The 25,358-nt window shown below is 37.6% G+C and overlaps 1 protein-coding gene across 8 annotated transcripts in view; it reads left to right on the top strand.

The window, feature by feature from the left end:
* NTNG1 (netrin G1) overlaps positions 1-25,358 on the top strand; it is a 160,956-nt gene that overhangs the window by 99,436 nt on the left and 36,162 nt on the right. For 5 of the 8 annotated variants that reach the window (XM_054165161.1, XM_054165164.1, XM_054165167.1 and 2 more), the window contains exons 4-5: positions 1,128-1,300; positions 12,080-12,106. In XM_054165161.1, coding sequence (XP_054021136.1) covers positions 1,128-1,300; positions 12,080-12,106 — 200 coding nt within the window. Of the gene's footprint in view, positions 1-1,127; positions 1,301-12,079; positions 12,107-22,234; positions 22,301-24,185; positions 24,246-25,358 lie in introns of all 8 variants that reach the window. The other 3 variants (XM_054165168.1, XM_054165165.1, XM_054165166.1) reach the window with 2 other exon arrangements.

A 25,358-nucleotide genomic window follows, 5' to 3' on the forward strand; every position in this document is an offset into this window, starting at 1 on the left:
GAATGTGTCACCATCTACTATATTACAGATCCTTGTGGATTTTTTCTAGCAGTCAGTTAAGACAACTGCAAGCTTGTTTTACCCTGGGGATATATATGTATGTGGCCAGTTGCTTCAGGTCATAATCCTTCCAAATAGAAGTCAGCTTGACAGCTGTTAATTTGCACTTGGCCATTCCATGTGCTGTTTTGCTCTAATTATTGGTCACTGTATGGAACAGGTGACAAATGCCCACATGAGAACCCTTTAAATCACTAGATGTACAATCATTAGGAAAACAAACAGACAGGGTCGTTAAAAACTGATTTTGTCTCCAGCCCCCAAACAAAAATAAATTTTAGTTAGTTTTGACATCTGTAGAGGTGTTTATGAAACTAGCTTCCCATTCTGTAAATGTCCTAGTTTCAGGGAAAGGAAAATTTAAGGAAAATGCAATTATTCTAAGGACAGGTGCAATCTGATTTATCTAATGATTTTGTTGCAAGGTTCAGTTAGGTATTCTTCCCTAAGTAAAATTAAATGTGTCTACCAAAATATCCCCCCGCCCTTCACTTACTACAATTACATCAAAGCAGGCAAAAAAAAGTTTTTCTTTCTGAGCAAGAGAGTACTTTTGAACAAGAGTGGCAAAACGCGCTTATAGAGAGCTTCCCTTCTGAAGTGTGGCACTGCAGAGGGTATTTAATTGAAGCCTGTTTTCTCAGACTCCTGGGGCCTAATTTGGATCTTAATTTGGGCGAGATTCCCTAAGGACATAAGAAGAGGACTTTTTTTGTTCCTGGAAGTAGTGAGTAACTCTTAAATTTTTGTGAGATTCTAGAGCTGTCTGTAGTGAAAATTATTAATAATTTAGTTGATCTCAGTGGAGCTGTATTAGTGAAAGCAAGAAAAGGTTCAGCATCTTGGAGTCTGGTGGCATTGCTGCTTTTAGCCTTCTGTGAGCTGAAGATATTACAGCGTGCTGTTTGACTAATGCCTTGTAAAGCACGCTGAAACAATAATACAGGCACAACACACAGAAAGAGTGGTTGCCACAGGACATGCTTTGCTAAGACTTTATCTGAACTTAAACTCACCTCTAAATAATAACACACTTTTTTTTTTTTATTATTCCCTTTTAAAAACAGGTGTAAGTGCAACCTTCATGCTACTGGCTGTAAAGAAGAAAACAAAAGACTACTTTGTGAATGTGAGCATAACACAACTGGCCCAGACTGTGGAAAATGCAAGAAGAATTACCAGGGCAGACCATGGAGCCCTGGTTCTTATCTGCCTATACCTAAGGGCACTGCTAATATCTGTAAGTAGTTCTGTCTAATAATGACATTTCATTATTAGAATTCTGCCCAATATCATGACTAAAGGAAGATTAATACTACCAAATTTGTCATTTCTTTATGAAGAGCAACTGAAGGAGCTGGAGCTGTGTAGTTTGAAAAAGAGGAGGCTGAGGGGAGACCTCATTGCTCTCTACAACTACCTGAAAGGATGTTAGGGAGAGGCTGGTGCTGGTCTCTTCTCACAGGTAATTAGCAATAGAGAAAGGGAACAGCCTCAAGCTGCAATTGGGTAGGTTTAGACTGGACATTAGGAAACATTTTTTCACAGTGAGAGTGGTCAGGCATTGGAATGTGCTGCCCAGGGAGGAGGTTGAGTCACCAACCCTGGATGTGTTTAAAGGTTGTTTGGATGTGGTGCTTGGGGATATGGTTTAGGGGTGAACCTTGCAGAGTAGGGTTCTCAGTTCGACTTGGTGATCTTGAGGATCTTTTCTAACCTGAATGTTTCTGTGATTCTGTGACCTAGTGCATAATTGGACAAGTGTTAGTTGTAAATGCACATCATCTGTGCTCTCACATGTTTGTAAATAACATGCATAAGAACTGCGTGTTTTCATCCTTAGACAAGTCCCTTGACACTACACAGAAAGGGTTAAAGAATGAAAAAATTAGGACCCTTTGCATAAAAAGCATATATATAGAGGGAACCAGTGGGAATATTTGCAGTGCTGCTTCAGCCATTCATACATCCTTACTGCGCTGGGACTGAAAACAACCTCAGCTCAACATGTGAGATGAGGTCCTTGTCTGTTTTTTGTTCACTTAAGAAAGTTAAAACCTCTCCAACCAAATTTTTGGAATTAATAACAGCAAGTCTAAATGTTGGTAAAGGAATTCATTACCTGCTGTTGACCTCAGTCCAGCGCTGTAATTGTTGAAGGAGGAAAGCGAGGTCAAACCACTGTTTTATTTAATAGCTGCTTGTTTTCTGCAAATAGCCATTCCAGCACATTTTCATATTACCCAGAAGTTATTTACAGCTGCATTTTCTGGTCCTGGACAGGATTGCGTGGGAAAGAACATGATGCTGAAAGAGAGGGCACAAAAACAAGTATGAGCATCAGTTCTTCCTTTCATGCATATATGAAATACAAAATGATTCAGAATCCTCCTGAACTGAGTAACAGACTTAAATTCCTTTGAAGAAAGGATAGAAGAAGATGAGGATAAATCAACAAACCTTCTGACAGAACATATAAGCATCTTTTAAGAAGAGAGTGCACAGTTTTGCCCTGATTAAAAGCAAAACATTAATCTTAGAATATAGCAATTTACTGAAAAGTTATTTGGGAGAAACAGAGCAACACACTGCAGCTGAATGAAAAGTTTAAAACCAGGAGCAATGTGCAATGCTCAGAATGTTATCTAAGACTTCAAAGCAGCAGCTGTGAAGAATCAAAACTCAGAAATTAATATCATAGGAAGTAGGACCTTATCAAGTTAAATGAGAGAGTAATAGACCAAGTAACAAACCATGAAGTGTGGGGGCATTAAATTGTGATAAAAGTTTTTACTAAGCAGAAAAAAAAAGAACTTCCAAAAAGCAGGATGGGGAAACATTTTGCAAGAGTATTCACTTTTTTCCCATGTTATAAAAAGTGAGTGTGGCTCACAGAATTAATACTTTAAAGCTGTGTTCCAAAGAAATGGTGAGAGTTATCAAGTTGGGTTTATTTATATATCTTATATATTTTCATACACACACACCCCCCAATCATAGAATCATAGAATTGCTAGGGTTGGAAGCGACCTCAAGGATCATCCAGTGCCAACCCCCTTGCCATGGGCAGGGATGCCTCACACTAAATCAGATTGCTCAAAGCCCCATCCAACCTGGCCTGGTGGGGCTTCCACCACCTCCCTTGACAACCTGTTCCAGTGTCTCACCACCCTCTTTCTTCCTAAACTATCTATGCACATACATCATTTTTTTATTATACATATATATGTATATATATATAAAATGCAGTTGCTAGCCCAGAAATCATCAAAATTAGTGACAAGATACAATCTGAACACGAAGATGAGGATCTTTCTAAATGCAGCTTGCTATGCCAGTTACATCATTTCCAATAAGTTGAGCACACACCAGACGGAACAGTGGAATTAGCGCCCACTGAAAGGATGCCTGAAGCTTGTTAAAACAACTTCCCAACATTATTTAATTTCATCAGATAGACAGTTCCAGCAAAAATCAAAATTTGCAAAGAACAGACAATCTTTTCGGGACTTCATTGTTACTAATATTATTATGATAGCATTGTGAAAACAAAACCTTGTTTGAGCTGACGAATACTACACCTCACCTCAAATCCTGACCTGAGCTATGATCTCCACCAGGAACTTAAGGCAAACAGGGAGAAGTATGAAGGATTTCTTCTTTGCCTTCCCGATTGGCAGCAACAAACTGGCTTTCTCCATCATATTCACAGTGATTGCTAGCTACTGCATGGAGAGAGAGAGACCCAGCTGTCAAAAGTTTGATCTCAGAGACATCTTACAGCATGTTTCACATTTCAGCAACACAATGAGTAAAAGCTATTTCCTTTTGTTTCCTTCAATTGTTTTCCTATGATTAAGCCTGTGCCTCCTTAGATAGGAAGAAAATAGTATAATGCATCCCTATTTACATCTGTTATATCATTTATGATTATTTAGGCTTGACATGTCCAGTCCTCCAACCTATTTCCTACCTTAAAGAACCCTAATCTAATCATACATAAAACTATGCCACAGCTCTGGGCATCTGTGCTTGCATGCTCTTTTCTGGTTGGGTAAGGCTAAAACCACACACAATATTCTGGACCTGAGAACACAGATCTTTTCCAATGGCACAAAAAAGTGTCTACATTATATTTTGTTATTACTGGCACCAGCCACTGAGTCTTTTTTTTTTTAAAGACTGTGCTACAGTTGCAATATTTCTTCTGGCACCAAGGCTGACATCAGTGACAGGTTATATGTTACAGCAGTTAGCTCAGAAATGTCATATTTGAGTTGCTTTAAAACAGGTTTTGGAAGACCATCACCTTGTGGCAATTTTTATTGTTTGATATTAGTTACATCTTCTTAAAACACCTTCAGATGATGATAGACATTGAGAAACCTTCTCAAACTGTGAAAATCTAACATTCTTTGTTGTGAACATCTGTGAAAAAAATTCATTTAGTGTGCAGTACCTTTAGACCTTGATTTCCTATATCCCCAGTCTCCATCTGGGAGGTCTCTTGCTTCTAGTGTGGTTATTTTAACAACAAATATTAACTTCTGTGTGTGTAGGGAGCTGATTCTCAAAACATTGTGGTCTATATTTAACTGGACCAGATTTTCTACTTTTTTTGCCCCATCTTTCTGAACTGAAATCACTTATACTTCTGAAGGGTATCTTTCATTTTCATTCTGACATTTTGGGGTGGGTTTTGAGGCCTGTTTGTTTTGCTTATAAGGTAGCTTATTTCAGTAATTTTTTTTTTTAATGATGAGCTGTATGTGATTATTCTGAATCTCATACATTTCCTCTGTCACTTGCCTCCATGCTGTTGGCATGGAGTATTTTCATCTGCTTTTCTCATGTTTCTTTTAACTAACTTCCTCATTTTGATCTGCTCACTCTCTGAAAGTTAAACATTACTGCAGTAGATTTTATTTTACTCTTCTTTCTACACGAGTATGTTGACTTTCATGCCAGAAGTGGTTCTTTGATAACTACTTCTTGAATTGGGTCCTATGTACTATTCAGAACTAAATCAGCTTCTCTTGTGGGTTACCTGACTTGCTACAAGCAGCAATCATTTCTGGTATGTAAACACTTGATCTTTTTTGCCACTTTCTGATTTAATGTCATGCGTTGGAGTATTTTGAACTCATGCTTTATTGTATAAACTCTCTGTGCAGCCTATCTGATTTCACTTACCCTGTTGCATTTGTGTCACCATCTCCATCTTGTGGTCAGAAATGCAGCCCTAGCATTACAGGTGTGAACTCTGTAAGTAGTTGGTGTAACATGGTGATAGAATTAACTTAACCTAGTTTGACCCTAAACTTCTCTTGATATATTAAATTAATTCCCTGAGGACACTTTGTATAATCCAGTAATACATTGTCCCCTTGATACTCTTCCTTCTTCCAGTTTTCAGAATTTATCTTTTCCATCCAAATATTTTAAATCTAAAATGGATTTGAAGTTTTTTTTACATAGGTGTGCTTAACTGAGATACAGTACAAACAGCTGTAGAAATGAAGCGCTCAGATTTTATTCTTGTCCACAAAATACAAAGATTCTTTTTCTTGAGATTCTCTGAATTGGGGAAATTTGCTGAGATTCAACATGAAGCCTAATGTCTATTTCCAAATCTTGCCCATCCAGCATTTCTGTTGTTCTGCCATTTACCTTTTCTTTTCTTTTTTTTTCTCATGGCTAATAAGATTTTATTAATACCTTTTCAAGCTACAGCTCATGAGCTACAAAACAATTCTAGATTATACTTGTCAAAGGTTAAACCTTGATGTAAAGCTGCTTTCTGTATCCTTCTCGTTTTAAGTCAACAGGAGTTTTTCAGGCAAGCACAAAATGGTTTTTTCCATGCTTTGCTTGTGAAAGACACTGAGTACTCTGTTGTTTACTGGCACTAATGATATTTCCACATTTGTCTCCCGCATAGCATTTATTTTATATTTTCACTCTATCTTATTGACTATTTTGTGATTACATTTATTCCCTTGCGCTGCCACATTCTATGGATAGTTTGTTCTGCAATATGTTTTGACACTCAAAGTGAACTTATTGAATTTCTCTGTACTTGGTATTACACGATAGCTTTTCTCCTAAGCAGTCATATGTGTCTGACAGCACTAGCCCTTTTCTTCCTCCTGTTGTTTAGATCATCTTTGGCACTGCTGTTCTTTGCTCCATCAGACAGAGCTGTCTAAGACTGTGCTATGCTGCCATCCATCAAAGCCTGCTCATTTTTTGTGAGCTCCTCCACAACCAACAACCTCTACCAGAAGTGCTTGACGCTCATCAAAACACACTTCCCAGCTGTTACCTGACTTTCCTAATTCATAATTCAACATTAAACGGAGGATTGACCAGAACACAGGGAACATTGCCGGTTCTTTTCAGTCAACAGTTAGGCAGGTAGTCTCAATCAGTTTACTGACTGTCTCCTGCAGTGGGTCACCCTCTGATAGTACAGCCTCCATCTCAGCAGCACAGCCTTAATCCTCCCAGAATGGGAAAAGACACATGAGGCATCACTGCAGCACAGCTGTCACAGAAACAGTTTCTGGCAAACAATATGGCTCTTCACGTATTGCACTCGTCTGTGTTTGGAGTTTTCCCCATTAATATTTGCTGACACAAAGCCAGCTTGAGGGCCTGGGGTAAATGAAGTTGGCCAAGAAGTCATATGATGGCAAGTTTTCTATTCAGGAATCCAAGTAGCATTAGAGCATGTAACTGGAAAGGTCACACTTCCTGGTCTCCTGTCAAAGCAGATTCATAAAGCAGGCAGTGTCTCATTTCCTAAGGGCCCCATTCTCCCAAACAACTGAAAGGAGCTTTCCATTTCCTATATCATGATAGAGGTAGAGGAGGCAAGCTCACATGATCTCAATTTGAAAGAATAGGATATACATGCTTAAGATGCAAAAGGTTGCTTCTGGATGATTTTGAAATCTTCTTTCATAGAGAAAAAGGATATGAGTACAATCACAAGTTAGAAAAGAGCAAAGCTTCTTATTGTCCCTGGTTTATATTACGTATTATTTTTGGCTCATGAAGCTCACAGAAGATGTTAAACCACAAGAAGATGCCACAAAAAAAGCTGTGTCAGGCTGGGAAACCTGGGGGAGAGGGAGAACTGTAGTATATCGAGAGCATTGAGGAACACAGAAGTGTCAGGGAGGTCTCCAAATGATAAACCAACTTGCCTCCAATTAGGCAATCAGGGCAATGGCCAGCAAAACTCTGCAGGTACATACCTAATAAATAATGCACTGCAAATAACATGTTGTTATGAGTTTAGTTTTTCAAAACACTGCATGTGTGCTGTTCTTTTTTAAAAATGAAAAATTATCCTTCAGCACTCTACTGCCCCTGCATGACCCTGCTGAGTTCATCATTTGTGCTGGTTATGATGGCATCTGTTGCTGGGAAATGAGTTGCTTCATCCCTCACTGGTTTCAAACCACTTCATTTTTGCCATATGCAGTGAAGAGGAGCAATGAAAGAAGGTTTTAGTCCTTAAGCACCAGCATGGGAAGAGAAAGCGCCTGAAGATACTCAAAGTTCTAAATGTATTCTGGGTCTTGGGCTTTTGAAGTTTCTAGTATCTACCATTAAATTACAATTACTTGGGGAAAAAAAATCCTTTGATCTCACTGGGAGTTTCCTAGACAAAGAGATTTCAATTTTGGTTTGGAGCCACTAAAACATCATGAGAAAAAGACTAAATTTAAAAGTAACTAAGTATTTTCTCTGTCCCTCTGTGCGACGCTGCTTGGGAAAGCAAGAGGTGGAAGATAACAAACTTCATCCAAGCAATGCTTTGTTTTCTGGAAATTAAAAAAAAAAAAATTCAAGCAATCTTCACAGAGCAGGCAGCTGCAAAATTAACAGTAGCAGAAGTTTCCTAAGAGGTGTGGTCCTTTGGCTGAACACAGGTTTGGCAATACAGGAAAAGTTTATTCCTGTGATCACAATGATCACTCGCTTTGAGGGATTGCAAGATACTAGGTTCCTCTGGCTTCTTAGGGCGTTAAATTACTGGAGAATTCTGAGTCTCTGAAATTGATGCTGAGTGTCTGATACCGCAATCATGCCTCAGTGGAGGAGCTGCAACGGGAAAAAGGACTCACTGCAGGGAGTGCTGTCATGCTGCAGCACAGATATTTTAGCAAATGATCAGATGTGCATTAATGGTCCTGCTCTGGCTCTTTGCTGTGGAAAGCTCTGTATATTGTTCCTGCTTAGGAGTTAAAGTGTGTGGTATAAAGTGCAATTACAAGCATGTCTCTTTTGTCAGAAAAGCACTCACACAGCTTTGATCAGCAATTAATATGATTCCAAACTTGCACTGCATTATTTACTATCATATCCTGCCATGCTTTCCCAACGGGGAGTCTCTGGACTGTATTTACCTCACCTGAGCTCTTGGTGACACTTTTTCCCTGAAAGTGAGCAAGCTGGATGTAGTATTTCAATAGCAGCAGGAGTCTGTCCCTGCCTGCCTGTCACAGGGCAGGTGCATGTTCAACCTGTGATGGAGACAAGGCAGAGAAGCCAATGGGAAAGATGGTAGCCAAGAATGAGATGACAGAGTAATTTGTTCATCCTGCATGTACTCCCTGCCCAGGAATGGCTGCATTAATTGTACAGCTGGCAGGAAGCACACACAAGCATTGAGGACGGAGGTGATAAGAGGGACTGCAGGTTATGACCTGCTCTGAGAATGCAAGCAGCAGTGTGGCCCTTCTCACTTAAAGCCTGATGCTCTTCATTTGTGTTGTGGATTTTACACTGATGCAAACTACATAAGAAATCAAAAACTTGCTTTCTTTGCCAGCATCTGATTTACTTTTTGATTCATTCACAGTAGTCAGCTCCCTGGTAGCTAATAGCTAAAACAACACACTTCTGGAGAAAGGGGAAACAAGAAAATTACAGGGCAGATGTGGAAGATAATATAAAAGGAAAACACTGGATTATTTTTTTCTCTCAAGTAGTGCAAGTATATTTAGATGTACTTACAATGAACAGCAAATCTACCAAACCACTGCACTCAAGTCAACTAAAATGTAATAAATAGTATTAGAGTCTTCTGCAATGTTTGCAGCCTCAAGGGCAGTAGCTACCTCTAAACTTCACTTTACTTGCTGTTTCTTTGCTACAAAACTATTACCATCAATAACCATCCCAGAGATTTCAACTGGATGATAATTTTGATTGAACATTCCTTTGGTTGAACAACTTCATGCACCTAAATGCAATCACTTGGTTTTATTTACTCTTTATGTCTAGATGAATAGAATTGTGCATCAAGGGCAGTGATGGGCCTGATTCTTCACCTCTGTCCAACCTGTTCACATTTCATTTCTGCAGAGTACTCAACAGCTTTCAACAGAAAGCTGACTGGAGACAATCCATGTCACATAACATCCCAATTTACATCCAAAGGGCCAGCAGTGGTGGCACAGCTCCCCACAGCCTGTTGTGTCCCTGGCACTAGTGGCACAGAAGGAGCATTGTGGTCAAGCCCATAAGCCTCCACATTCACAGAGGGGGATAGGCAGAATCACTCCTCTTGTGCCTTGTTACCTAAGGACCTGAACCAAATACAGCTCTGCTGAATTCAAGAGCTAGCCTCAATATGTAACTCCAGATCTCACAAAACCACTCATACTAAGAATAATTTTACCATCATATGTGCAGTTTTCACAGAGTGTTAATAGATCCTGCTTCATAGCCTTATAGAACCAGCTCTTTTCCAGACAAACTTAGAAGTGCCGTTCTCACTCTCTTTAGCAGAAAGGGCATAAAGCAGTGCACTATCAAGGCCAAGCACCACACACAGGCACACCTGGTATTACAAAAACCAAGCTAGTTACAGAAGACCAAGGCAACCCAGAAATTCTGTATGGAAATAGCAGAAGACTTTTTTAAACAGAACCTGAAGACACCTTTGCAAGGTTAATACAGAGCCCTTCAGGCTAGCAGGTGTCTTGTTTTCATTATTCTTAGCCCAGGAAGCATTTATCACTATGAATTCATTGAAAATTTTGAAATACAGTAAAATGAGAACAGACTTGCAAGAAAACCTCTCCCTTTGCCACAATCTGTTCAGGAGAGAAAGGAAAGGATATTTGTATGTGTACGTAGGAGAGAGGGAGGCTTGAGGTGGGGGAGTATACCCAGGGGAAATACTAATACCACTTTGCAGTGCAAGTGTGAGAACACAGTACCTGTATTTAATCTAATATTTGTGCAGATTCTGTCAGTGTATAGAGGAAAATCAACCCTCCTAATTTAAAACAGCTACACTGACTTACAAAAATGTAAACAAGCTGCTGTTGAAACTTCAGGGAATTTTTTTTTTTTTAATAGAAAGGTATTTTTAAAATTTTTGCCATATTAGACAAATGGATAAAGTTCTCTTGTGTTATCCTGAGGGGGGGGGGAAAAAAAAAAAAACCAACAAGCACCACCTTTTTTTCTATTTTTACAACTAAGACAGCATTGTTCTGCTATGACAGTCTTTTTATTTAGCTTTTAGTACCTCATGATTTTAAAATTCTAGGAAATGCATGTTAATCTCAGCAGAAGTAACACCACCTGAGTGTGGGGCTTGATTAGGAGCAGATACTGTCTCCAGTGCAGTGCCCGCTGCTCTGCCAGATCACAGGTTCCACAGGGTATGAAACCAAAGAGCTGCAGTTCTGCCCCAGAGCTGATGTGGTGAATGACAAAAGATCTGTTTATGGTTTGCCATTCTGCAAATGCAGTTACTTCAGAATTGTCTTCATCGTGGCAGGAGTTAGAAATGTTCCCCACTTGGCTCTACAACCTTGCTTACAGTGAATACCATTTATCCCCATGACATTCCTTTGCTCCAGTTGGCTTAATTGCAGAATGAGGTCAGTGCTATCTTTGAGTAAGACAGAACTTCAAGATAGATGTTGAAAAAAGTATAGCAGATGTTTAATGGACAAACAGATTTCTGCAGTAAAACACATGCCATCAAAAGTTAATAAAACTTACAAAAGGCAAACTGTATTTAACTGAAAGGATGCAAATATCCAGCATTTAAATACTGATCTTCAGTTTGAGACTTTAACCCAAGAGAACAGCAATAGTGCCATTAGCAATAGCAATGCTATTTAATCTAAAGAAGCTGGCATTTCAGGAAAGATTTCACGTCCCTGTTTTCATGCTACACACCTTTCAGGGCAGACCTGACAGCAAACTGCATGTTGGTACTGCATATCCTACAACATTAGATCTCACTTTGCTAATCTAGCAGAGGAGTTTTACTCCTCAGCAGCCTCATCTATTCTGGTAAATCTCACCTGCCTCTGGAATGATTTCATTGCATTAATTCAGGTTAGGAATTTTAATGAGTGCAAGGAGGGGGGAAAAAAAAAAAAAAAAAAAAAAAGAAGAAGAGAAAATAAATCAATGAGAGGCTTAGTCAGTGTGATCAATTTAATGCATTAGATTGTTAGGCTCAATTATTTTTTTTTTTCTTAATTTAGATAACTGTCAGGTGAAAGAGGGAAAAAAAAAATTATATACAGTTAATGCAACAGAAGGCATCAACTGATTTAAGCAGCTGGCCAAAGCAGTTAGCGATGCCTCTATCCTTTGGTTAAATTATTCTCCTAGTTCTGCATAATACATGCATGAGTGATATTTTTATCTAGAGCATTAAACCTAATGGCTGGTTAGCTGAAATGCAAAACTGTGCTGAACAAACTCATGAAGTTCAGAGAGCTGGTGTAGGTCCCAGAAATACCCATCTGTCAAGACATTTTAGTGGTCCCTGCAGCCTCGTACTGAAAAATCTAAAGCCTCTACGTTTATAAAGGGCTGGGTGCACACTGGCAGTTGCTTGGGTTTAACTGTGTATTGATAGAATGTTCTGAAAATAAGGAGAAAATAGTCTGCAGAATTTTAGATGTAATAGCTCAGCCAACTACAGCAAACAGCTAACTCTACTTTGTTTTTTTTTCTTTCTCTGCAGGTATACCCAGTATTTCCAGTATTGGTAGTAAGTAATAAAAATAGTATTGTTTTGCATTGTCATTCAGCTCCTTGGATCTAATTTCCCACCATCCCTTTCTGTTGTAGAAAATGTTTCCCTGAAACTCTGCTCTATAGTGCAGGGGCTATGTAGCAGCCTTCCTCTGTGGTGTTAATACGTAACCATATTAGGGGGTCAGAGAGAATGTTGCTCTTGACAGCACGTCTGCCTTCAGCCACAGATTTTCTGATCAATTCTGATCAGCAGATGAAAGCTGAGTGCTATGAAACTGAATTAAGAAGACACTGTGTCATAGAAAATATTTGTTGAGTATCTTTGGGGTAGGGGGGAACAGACCAACAAAGAAACAAGCAAGCCTGTTGGCTCAAAACATGAAAGTACAGGACCATTAATTTTCATGCATGTGTGCATCTGAAGAGAAAATGGAAGAGTTTTGATTTGATGAAGTAGCTTAGCAAATGCAGTGTATCTGCTGGAATCTTTGCCTTAACTCCAGCAGCCTTTGGACTGGGCTTTGCTCCACAGAATAAACAGGGTTGGACTGCTTCACAAAACCTTGCTTTCCTGCGTGCGATTTCAGCACCCAAACATTACACTTAAACTCTTAACAAAACCATAACATGGTTAATGTAAAGGAATACTACATCAATGAAACAGATGACTAATTAAAGCACTTGAAGGGACTAAGTGCACAGTAGCTCAGCTGTGAGTCTTAGATGAGTTCTATAGCTGAAGAAGTGCACACAGTCATGGTACATTAGCTGATTACAAATAAAGCAGGGAGGTAGAAATGAAATCCTGCTGCATATGACTGGAGGAATACTCCCCACAGCCTCAGCTTTGCAGTGTCTTTAGACAACTTGGATGATGTGGGACTATCACAATGATAAAATACCACAGTACTGAAATGCAACTTGCCATCTCTGATATCCAGCTGAAAAGCTTCTAATAATTTGGGTAAAACTGTTTTGCTTCTTATAATGCAGCATCAGGTCTGTCAATTTATAAATCAGCTCAGTTTACTTAAGCTCATGAGTGGCACTGATTTGTTAAGCTCTCGACAGCAAGTTAAATGCCATCAAAACTAGCTGCCTTGCAAATGAGAGCAGCAGTACCAGATGAACACCATGGCATCTGTTTTGCAGCTTTAAACAGTGAAACAGCACCAATGACAATTACAAAGAAAAGCCTTCAGACTTAAAAATGTCATGTTTCGGCTGTAGTATCTTCTTGGGCATTTGCACAATCGCATGGTGATATTCTATTTTCCAACACTTGTATTTATGTATTTTATAACACACAAAAAAAAATCAAGTAAATAAAAGAGGTTTATGCCACTGTACTCAGGAATATTCAAGAACAGAAATGGGATGAATGGGAAAATAGCTCTTTGGAGTTTGGCTGTGCTATAGTTTCTTAGAGTAATGTGTTGCATGGACTATATGGTTGTGTTCTCACTTCACACTCCATACAGCCTACGTCACCACATCTTCCATTTCTGAGCATCAGCAGATGTTGGCCTTTTAAAACTTAATAGGGAAACTCAAATACCTATTAAACAATGGTGACCTGAAAGGATGCATTGTTGACCTCTGTATTTTACACTGGGGTGATCAGTACAGTTTATCTGTTTCAAATGGAGAAGATTCTGTTTACCATTCCATAGGGAATACAAGAGTTTCTGCAATAAATGTCTTGTTCCTGCTGTAAATGTCTTGTAATAATACGTGGTAGAGTTCAATACATTTCTTTGCCTACCTGGAAAGGATGAAGTATGAGCATCTCTTCATAAGCACAAGTAAATACTGATACTCTGGGTTTTTGGTTGTTTTTTCCATGGGTTTTTTCTTCAGTAGCTCAGGAGGGAAGTAGCTCTACTTACACAATGTTCTGAACATCTCTCCTGTAAGATAGAAATGGCAGAATTATTGTCAAACAAGGACAGAATCCATGAATTTATCCTGGTCTCTAAGAGAATTTAACACAAGTACAATTAACACATAAAACCAAACAAGATTAATTAGCCATCACTGCTTTAATGGATTCTGCATGATTTCTTCTTTTGTCTATGCTAATACAATGTTTCTCTTCACATCATCAGAGATTTTCCCCATCTGGGGACAGGAAGTTACTCTCAGGAGATACAGTTCAGATTTTATTTTGCCTGCCAGCGAACACTAATGGGAGTGGGTACTGGATTTTGTGTGATTCGAGCTTTTCTTCACATATAAGGAGGATAGGATTTGGGGGGGAGGGTGTGAAGACTAAACTGCCAGCATACAAAGAAGATGCCATTGCAAATTATGGTCACTTTACACTTTTAAGACTGCAATGAAGGCACTTGCCTGTGTGCACATATATGTGTCATTCTCTATTCCTTTTTTACCTAAAAGGATCTTGTATTAAAGCAGCTCATCATTAAAGTCTGAATATAAAGAAGGAGTGGTCATTAAGTGAACATCCTTTCTGATCATCTAGAAGGCAAAAATAAAAATTCAGAGCTTTCCCATTAAGGTCATTTGTACCTGCTGTTGTCTGTCAGGTTCTCTGATCATTTCCAGCATTCTTGATTCCAATGTTGGCCCTTTCAGCATTTTTCAGCTATGTCTGGAAAAATACTGGTGAAAGCGTTAGCAATTAATGAGTCCCAAAACCATTTCATAATTTTAAGCAATGCTTCCATACAGTATGTAAATATTCTGAGGGCTACATTATTTTACTTGCTAAAATAATGACTGTACAATTTTACATAGAGCAATGCATCAAAATCTTCATCGTTACCAAATCCTGGAAGTTACTAATCTGTACATGTATACCTTCAAAAAGTTGAATCTTCTAAACTGTAGCTTCTATCTTTTTTTCTGTAAAGCATAACTCCACTAATTATGCTAAGCAGTTTGTTATAAAGGGTATAATTAGATACAGGATAGGATAGACATGATGTGCAAATAGCTCTGTGTGGGTGATTATCACCTTAGAGCCTGCTGGTGGCAGATGAGTCAGAGTTTAGAGACAGACCATGCACCCAAAGTGCAAGATGCAATCACGATCCTCAGATGGTATTTTCTGCTTTGTTCTCTATGTTTTTGTTCTTTTTTGTAGCCAATTTCAGATCAAGAACACTTCTTTTTTTTTTCCTTTTTTTTTTTTTTAAACGATAATGAATGCAAGACACAAAAGTAAAAAGAAGAGTAAATGGGCATTCTTTTATTGTTTTCTTAACCTTGAAAGATCTAGTCGGCATTTTTCTGGAACTAAAATAGTGTCAGGGCAAGTGTAGCTTTGTTTGGTTTACATATTTATTATGAATGTTTAATATGGTAAATATATATCTGAAGAGATTGTGAAAGCCAACGCTAGCAGATTTTTCTTCCTTTTTTTTTTTTAATGACAACACAAAAGTATTTTGGACCTGACTTTGCCTCCTTGTGGTAACTGAGAAGTTCTCTCAGTAAATTTACAGTTGTGGGATCACAACCATTACAATACTAAGTGCCTGGCTAGAGTACATACACCACAGCCTCATATGTCAGTAGGGTATTAACATGGATAATTACGTTGTACATTACTACTTGAGGTCAAGTTTAGAAAGAGCTGTAGCGTCGGGAGACCACTAAGACATTTAGCTCCTTAGGATATTAAAATGACATCTTCAGAGGTTATATGTATATATTATTTTGGACATGCTAGCAAAATGTTCTCATTTCGATTCAATTCTAGACAAATCTGACTTTTTGATAAATTATAATTAGGCTCCTAGTCTAAGGGAATCACCTTATTTAAGTAATTGATTATGATATCAAGTTAGTTTTCCCTGCTGTACATTTATACTTTCAAGCACTCAGAATTTTTCACTTTAACAATGAAGTATTTTCCAACATTACTGGACTGAAAGAAAATACTGATCAAATACTGCCTGTGCAGTGTTATACACTCATTTGAACAGTGGGTCTGACAGAAATTTAACACTCTAAATGAAAGACATTTGGAGTAGTTTATTTACCTGGTAAGATTCATAACAAACCCAGTCTTCTTTCGTGCAACTAGGATTTTGCCTTTGAAGTTCAGTAAGCAAAGCTCCTGCACTGATCGCAATGCTGAGCAGAAACTGTCACTTTACAGTGTGAGTTCTAGTGGAGGGAAAGAAACTACCAGAAACTCCCAGTGCTCTAGGGAGCACTGACAGATTATAGGATAGGATTTCAGGGAGCCTTTGCTTCAATTTTTTTATTTTATTTATTTTTTTGCCAGATCCACCAATTTTGACAGATAAGAAGAGCCATTCTCACCATGGTATTAGACATGGCCACTGACACATTGGTCTTGAATCTTATGCTTCATTTCATTTTGCCTTCATCATCTTAGGTTAGTTTAAAACAGTGTATCAGTCAAATAGTCTTTTGAATTCTGTTTTTTTAAATTTGCTGTACTGTACAGGAAATCACTTAGTTCACAGTTATCTTTGTTGTAACTATTAACAATCAAGTGATAAGGCACTATGGAAAAGAAGGTATTAACATTTCGATATGTAGATTGCACTTGCAACATGCAAGTTTAGCTGCAGTTACTCAAGGAAGTATTTAGAAAGCAGACATGATCCACAAAGATATTTTAAAATCTAATACTCTATAAAGCTTGGGGAGAAATTCCTGGGGGGGCGGGGGAGGGAACACACAACACTTCGGTATTTTCCCCTCTCCTGTTTCTTTCTGTCCCATAGGCATGCAATCAGTTTCTTTCATAGAATGTAAGGGAAGAATGACATTTCCCAATCAGCATTCTGATTTTGTAAAAAAGATCTTTATTTACCGTTCTTCATCCATGGTGCATTACTGTACAACAATCCTAGTCAACCAGCCAATTTCAGCATCTGTGGTAGGAGAGAGCAGAATCAATCAAAGTAAACTGAAACAACCCCTGCAGACTATCAACAAAGCCATTTACTTTTTTTGTCATAAGAAAATACCTAAATATTTCCTTCCAAATATACTTGAATTCATTGTGCACTTTTCAGATATTTTAGTGGAAATATTTACATTTGAAGAATGCTTCATCAGACCTCATTAGTTTGAGACTCAGCCAACGCATTTATTAAAATCAGTGGAGTTTTTTTATCTGAAAGTTTCCAGAGCTGGATCATTGGATTTATTTTTTATGGTTTTTCTTTTTTTCTTTTTTTTTTTTTTTTAAGCCTCTAAAAAGATCACTTTCTTTTACTCTAAGACAACAAGTGAACACATTAAGGACTAATTGCATTTAAATTCTTCCAACAGTTATAAAAGCCGTTATGGCTGAGGAGCTGCCATAAAACAACCACATCTTCACATTTATGCAGAATTCTCCTTTCTTCAAAGGAACAGGTATGAAACTTCCTACATTGCTCCAAAAGAGATTGCCTAACATGGGCTGAGTAATTTTGGTTTTTCACATTTGATAAAGGGTGATTTAAAAACAAGCAAACAAAAAACTCCCCACCTTTTCAGCACTTCTTCTCTGTTGGTAAGTTCAACTTAACAGTGTTTTGAAAGTGCTGTAAGGCAAATTTTATGTGAGGTAGGTTTTGATGACTTCAAACGGACCTAAAGAGGTAGAAATGCTGTAACAATGACAGTATGATCTTTACAAGAATTGGTGGAATATGATTTGATATTAACACACCTAATTATTCCAGCAGTTACTGAACCTGCCATTGAATTCAGTGAGCATTATTTTAACTATTCCTAATTTTTTACCTAATATTAACACTTAAAACTGCTGCCATAACTCTACTGTGCTCGGCAGACATCTATATTTTAGAACAGATATTTACTCTCAACTACTCATATCTTAAAACAGGCAGTGGCAAGGCCAGTTTTCTGTCACTAGAAACCTGGACTTCTAATGGAATCATTAAGCTTACACTGACTTTCTTTACAATGCTTTTTAAATGTGTGTTTTAAATAGAAGTTGTAGGAAATTTAAAAGACAGCTTAATCAGAGTCTCTCACTAGGGTTCCATATTATTATTATGAATTAAATAAGTAACAAGAGTTGTCAACACAAGTGCTCCCTGTCTGCCGTTAGAGTGAGCATTATTTAAGTCTTTCTGATTTATTGGTAGTAATTTTCAGCAAATTCCTTGTTTGTGGACTGGGTCAGCAGAAACAGTTTAAGAGATGAAAATACACTGTCTGCCAAAGAGTGGAGATGCCCAGACAGCAGCATAGTCTATATATGCTCTATCCCCTGCTCTCTTCACCTCTGAGGAAGGAGCATCACTCTCACTGGGAATACCTTTTAATTTTAGTGCCAGCTCAGCACTCAGAGTGAGAAACCAACAAAATGCAGTTTAATTTCTGCCAGTAACATGGCAGCTTTCTCTCATGTGCAGCTGTCTGGCTGGAATCAGGGTGAAACATACCCGCAGACTGACACCACGATGTAGCCTATGGTGCAGAGTTCCAGTGAATACCTGAAACAGATTTTCTTCGTTTAACATCATAGGTAATTCCAGTACTTTGTATACAAACAACAGATCAGGACAATAAAAAAGGAAATGATCATACAACTAATAAGTATAATGCAATAACTTGCTCTGTACTTCATGAAAGGAAGATTTTATTTTACTTTATTGTTCATCAAATAGGACATTCTAAATTTATATTGGGAATCTCTGCATTTTTAGTTAATATTGTTCCAAAGACAATTATATGCAGAAAATGACTGTCTTGATTTTCTGCTCAAACATATAGCACACATATCTCTACTCTTAGAGATGCCTACAGTAGCTTCAATTCTAAATAATAACACTGAAACATACTTTTAGAAATGTTTTGGATCCTTTTTTGCCCAGAAGAATTGTCATAGAATATATCACAGTAGATTTGCACACCATATCTTATAGAATACCTCCAATAAAATTCATTAACTGTTCTGGCAAGTAACAACTTTAATTAGAGAATATTGTCCACACATGGAACTGTTCTGGAATGTCTGGGTTTATCTTGTCAGCTTCTCTATAAATAAAACCCTTAGTGGTAATCACTGAGGACTAGAAATATTTTCACAAGTTGCTGTAAAAGAATAACTAACTGCTAAATGAATCTTCCCAGTGCCTGTTCAAAGGATGACTCATCTGCTCTGATAGATTTGTGAGACTCTCAACATTCTTTGACTTGGACATTTCACATACCTTTTTAGATTTAAAGTCACCTCCATTACAAACAAACAAACAAACCCCAAACACTAACCAACCAAAAAACTCCTGCAAATTTCAGAGATAAGAAAAAAAAGCCCTTATCACAAAACCTGTAATCTTGGTGATAATGCATTAAATGAATAAGGATGTAAGGAAAAAAAAAAAAAACATTTTCTTTACCAGATTTTTTTTTCCAAAGCACGTAATAGAGGTACTAATTCTTCAGGAGCATTAACCACATTACTGAGCAGCCCAGAGACACTGAAGGCAGCAGCTGATCTCAGCTGGGTGTGACCCTGAACAATCACATCTAACTTTGAGCGAAGGGTGGAAACTAATGCCCTCCAGAAGACTCTTCTAAGGCACTTAAAATTATCACTAATAATTAGTAATAATGAGTAGCAACAATACTTAATTGGTAATCTTCAGAAACTGCAAATATGCTTTTTATTGTTCTGGGTGCCCATTTAAAAAAAAAAAATCACAACAACAACTCAGCAAAATGTAATTAATTTAAAGGGTTGGGGAATTTTTAATTATTCTGGAGTAAATCACAACCTCTTTTTAAGTTGCTTGCTAAAATGAGCACAGATCTATAGCAGTTGTAGGATTGCTGAGAAATAGGTAACACTGATTTTTCTGTCATACAGGTAATGATTTCATTTGTACCAGACAAGAGATTACTTGGGGAAATCACTATCAGAATATGATTATACAGGAAATATTCATGATTATATGAATCAGAGTATATCAATCATCAGTTTTCATATATAAAGGCCACAGTGTATTAAATGACAGATATTCCAGAGGGTTAGTCCTAAGGCATTACAAAGCTTTTACACTGTTACTTCTGGTAATCCCTAGGCCATTTCAGTTGAAGACCACTGTGCATGTGAAGTCTTGTAGTAAGCATACCACATAGTGTTCAGCAACAGAAGTAGGGTACCCAAAGCTCCACTACAAAATGTTGCAGGATTTCTGCAACAACCCTGATGTTGCACATTGGCTAAAAGAAAATAAGCCTCAGAGGATATTAGGAAAATGGAATCAACAAAGATTGTTTTTCCTTTTTTTCACCTACTGATTTGTATGCGTATTTTCTAACACCCACTTCCTTTAAAATCTTCAGGTCAAGCATAAGTGTTCCTAAACCTACCACAATTTTGACAGTGAGTTAGCTGTGCAGGTAATTTGTCTCTGTGTGCTTGAAACTTCTTTACTGTAACCAGTCAGTCAGTATTTTAGGAGGAGGATGAGGAGGAAAGTGGTCTCTCAGGTGCATGAAATTAAAGTCAGTGGGCTAGGGTTGGCAAGCCAGCTCAGGAAGAATGGCTTTTAAATACCTTCTGTCACACACTGACTACTGTGTTTCCACTTCCTATGTGTGTGAATTGGTGGATCTGACCAGCAGAGGCAGGTAATTTTTTAATCAATACATGGACTGACTGAGAATCTGCAAAACTGACCCCATTTTTCTCTCTTCCATTTTCTTGATTGATAAGTAAAAAGCACAAAAACACAAGAATGTGGTGTAACAATGGGATTATATCACAACTTGTCTGATTCAGTTGCTGAAGACTATCTAACAGTAAATGGCACAGTACCCTTGATCATCCTTTACTTCAAATTGTTCTCGATGTGGGAGGACTTTAGGAACATCCAGCCCCACCCAGCCAGTTTCTCTTCACTCATGACAAATGGGTCAGAAGACACTATGGGATGTCCTCCTTACACATCAGATGTTGGAAGCCCCAGTATTGTTGTTGTAGTTTTCCTGCAGGTTTTCCAGCAAGATGAACAGAACAGTGAAACACACCTTCATTAAAAGACTTGTAAGCCTAGTCCCTAGATGCTGACTTAGTTGTGACAACTGCAGTCTACTTGCTACTCATCTCAGTTCCTTGTAAGTAGAAATGGAGAACTAGGTTTCACCCTAATGTCACTGATATGACCATTAAGGAAAGTTCTGTTCAGCTCAGAAAAGACACAGCTACTGCAGTACTCACAGAAGGTGATAAGAATGTGCTTCAAGTCTGATGTTCAAGGTTAGGCAGATGAAAACACAAAAAATACTGTAACAGAAAAATAAGGAGAATATGAGCACCTTTTGCCAGATCAGGACCCAAAGAAAAACTTACTTTCTCCATCCCACAACCCCACCACCTTCATATACTTTTCAGTTCCAACACTATTCTGCTAAGGATTATCACTCTCCTCTACTCCAGCAGCTCCAAAGCCTACTCACATAGAGATGAAGCTCTAGAGACATAGCTAATTCTTCTGCTGAGAGACAAAAGGCTGCGTGTGACACATTACACAAAGTTTTTAAGAAGTGCAGACATCTGATGTTTTTACCAATAAAATAAAGCTGTAAAATATAGCAGCAGAGGAGATAGGAAATAGATCCGACACAGAAAAGTGTGAGAGCAAAACAAAAGACTCTGCTGGTGAATATATTTCTTCTGATAACAGAAGTACAAGTCACTCAGAATGCCCTAAAGCGGGATGTTGCGGTAAGATACCTGTCTTTGCTAAGAGGTTCATATTTGATATTGTCATTTTATCTCTGCACAGCAGATTTAACAGAATACATTCCTGTTTCGTTCCTGGTGTTAGAACCATATATATATATATATATACATATATATATGTAGGTCTAGGATATGTGTCCATCATCAAACAAACAAAAAAAACCCCAAAAAAACCAAACCACCCAAATTGTATTTTAAACCACAGAAGGCAAATTGTTATGCACAGTATTTTATGTTCATTTGGTGTTTTGGGAATCATCAATTGCTTGTTTTCTTGTTCACTGTGAAGTCATGTACTGTTTGAGTGCAACCTAGACTAGTCCAGTAATGGATGTTTGTAATCTCTGTCTTTGTCCGTATGCTTGCCTGTTTAGAACAATGTCACAGATGTAAATAACAAAACCTGATTTTTCCTGATGCATGCAGATCCTCCAAAGTTTGATAGGATATGGCCGAATATTTCTTCCCTTGAGGTTTCTAAACCAAACCAAGGTAGGATGCTGTAAAATTCCTACTGGTCTAAAGTTACTGAAATTGCTTTCAAGGACTCCCACATGATGACAAAAGTAGTAACAAAGATAATCGAACTCATTTTTCTCCTGGTGCTAAGTGATGCCATTCTGTGAGAAAATAACCATAAACCAAACCTTACCTGGAAAGGGAGGGAGCCTCCCAACACTCAGATTACACATTACTGCAAAAGCCTGGGAAGACAGATGCACAGATTGTAAGTGCTGGTATACAGAAAGCCCCAGATAATACTGAACATGTTTAGACTGCACAGGCTGAATTTTGAATAGGTTTCAAGTTTTTTGAGTGAGAAAGATTGTCATTGTCTACATCAAACCCATTTTTAATGTCTTGTTTGCACTTTGTTTTCCCAAGTGAGCTGAGATCTCGGCTTGAATGCCATTCACAACACGAGCAAGTTTTCTGCAGGATAGACCCAGTTTTCTGCAATTTGAGAGCCACACAAAAATTATTGACAGATTGTGATGCTGATTAGCATTCAACGAGACAAAACATTTTTTTTAAGATAAAAGTAAGATTCCTTGTTATTTGAAACTACATTAATCTACATTTCATATTTCAAAATGATTGTTGATTATAAAAAGCAATGTTCTTTTGCTCTCCTTATTTACTGAGCTTTGCTCCCCCCCAAAATCCCTGCAGAAATCTGGCCTGTGGTTTGCTTTGACTGTTCAAAGGGCATCCTTTCTGTACTAGAAACATACAGATGGAGAATAAAATTAATGAAAAGGTGATATAGAAAATGGCTACCAAACTGAACAAAATGTACTTGGAATCTTGGGGAATTACATTGGAAGGGCTGTAGTTAAATCAAATGGTCACAATGAGCAAATCAAAACATACCCACATATATACGAAATCTGCCATGTTATATGTGCAAGCTCCTGTACGCCAAACAATACAGAAAATATTAATTGATTTGTGCTCTCTGTAGGAATTAGCAATGTACTTTAGTGTGCATTATTAACTTACATTTTAAATCAAACATCCCTGATGAAGTGATCCTTAGAATTCCAGTAACTTCATTTAGTCCATATTATACTTTCCAAGCTTCTGCATGTGTTCCTTAAATGAAAAAAGAAAGCCCAGATTGATGTCTGCTCTCTGTAAGGATTAGCCTACATTATCCACAGGAATTTTAAATCAAAACATTCCCAGTGAAATGATACTTAGTGTTTCTAATGGATTTCATGGCTTAATTGTACCGCTTGTGCTCTAAGGCTTAATATCAGTACAAAATTATTCACTGTTTTTTCCTCAAAGTTTTAGTAAATTTAGTTTTGATGTTTTGTTAAGGAACACAAAATACACAAACTCACAAGCATTTCTATTCAGTTTTTGTGTTTGCAGCACATTGTTACAGTGTTCAGCATTTACTGTAGATTAAATACTTCAGTCAAGGGTAGTGTATGAAGAGAATAATAACAGAAATCTGTCTATACCTAATATGATTTTATTGTGTTTTCTTTGTTTATGCTATTAGGCCAAAATAAATATGCATAGTAATTTAATACAATCCTTTGCAGACCACTCTACTTACCACGTAGTCATTGGTCATGGATTGGAAGGAATCATCAAATAACCTCTAACACAAAACTGCCAAAGTGTGTAGATGTGAATTACATTTCTTCTGTTTATCTTGGTTATTGCAGCTCAAATTATTCAGTAGTTGATTCAGAGATACAAATTTTCCCTAACTTTCACCTTTTCTTTACCAAAAAAAAATATAATTACCATTGTTAAAGTTAATTTAGAAGTTAGAAAATGAAGACATTTATTTTACTCTTTTTATTTGTTTCTATATGATATCTTTTCTAATTTACTGTTCATTTTATTACCTATCCAGTTGCTCCCAAATTAGCTATGTCAACTGTTTCTTCTGTTCAAGTTGCAAACCACAAGAGAGGTAGGAATTCTTGGATTCATACAGTGATTCCATAGTGCTCTGTGTTAGGAAAACATTGCACTGTATGAATCTGGAATATCTGTGAAGTGGTAACCATCAGCTTACTGGTGAGGCATCATCATTGACAACAACAGAAACATTAAGTGGCATAAACATAAGCCATACAAAAAAACCCCACAATGTCTCCTAGACAGCCAGTGCTGGCATATAAAAGGACATGGCATTTGTTTTTAGAGGAGTTACATGTATGAATATGACCATTCAGATTGTTACCTAGAAAGCAAATGCTTGTTAGAGTCTTGTTCCTCACTGATACAAATAAATTGTAAAAGAGGATACATAAGCAGAATAGTTGAGGGCAAGCAATACATAAAACATCGATTGCCCATATCCTCCAGAAGCATCTGTACATACCATAGAGTGTAATGCATAGTTGTGTCTATTAATGCATTGTAAGTGTACCTTACATCTTCATTTTATTGTAACAATGTGAGAATTCAGTGTAGGCATTTTATTTTGAACTGATGTTTTAGTGTTTGATCAAAATAATGGAGTTACATGTGCATAATGAAGAATACCAGTATTCTGGCGTGTAGGCAACCTGTTTCATTTGCATCTCTGTCATTCATAGTCTGAACCCTCATTGGTTTTCCTCATAAGTTTATCTGTAAGGAATGTGTATAAAGGTGTTTTGTCTTTCTGTAGCTATTGTGGATATCCCATTATTTGGGAAATACATATTATCAAAGAATAGGAATATTAAGAAATGTTTGGATCTGGTTGGACCCACTTGATGACAGTTGATAACAAAACAGGTCATTTCTAAGGTCACAATGAAATCCTTGTTTGCCTTTTCACTGGTACACAGAGGTACTGTTTTAGTGATCATTGGATGCATTTATCTCAAAATACTTTTGGTGCTTTTAATTTGAAAATTAACAGCTGTCTCATGCATTACCTGAATTTAAAAATTATGCTTCCCTTCCCTGTGTGCTTACCATCATTTCATGTTTTACTGGTCACAGCTGAAGCTTCAGCTGAGCCTTGTTCCCACAGCACAGTATTGTGGCATCTCAAAGGTGTACATGCATATTCCATTTATAGAAACAAAAG

Source organism: Dryobates pubescens, chromosome 11 (genome assembly GCF_014839835.1).
Source record: "Dryobates pubescens isolate bDryPub1 chromosome 11, bDryPub1.pri, whole genome shotgun sequence".
NCBI lineage: Eukaryota > Metazoa > Chordata > Aves > Piciformes > Picidae > Dryobates > Dryobates pubescens.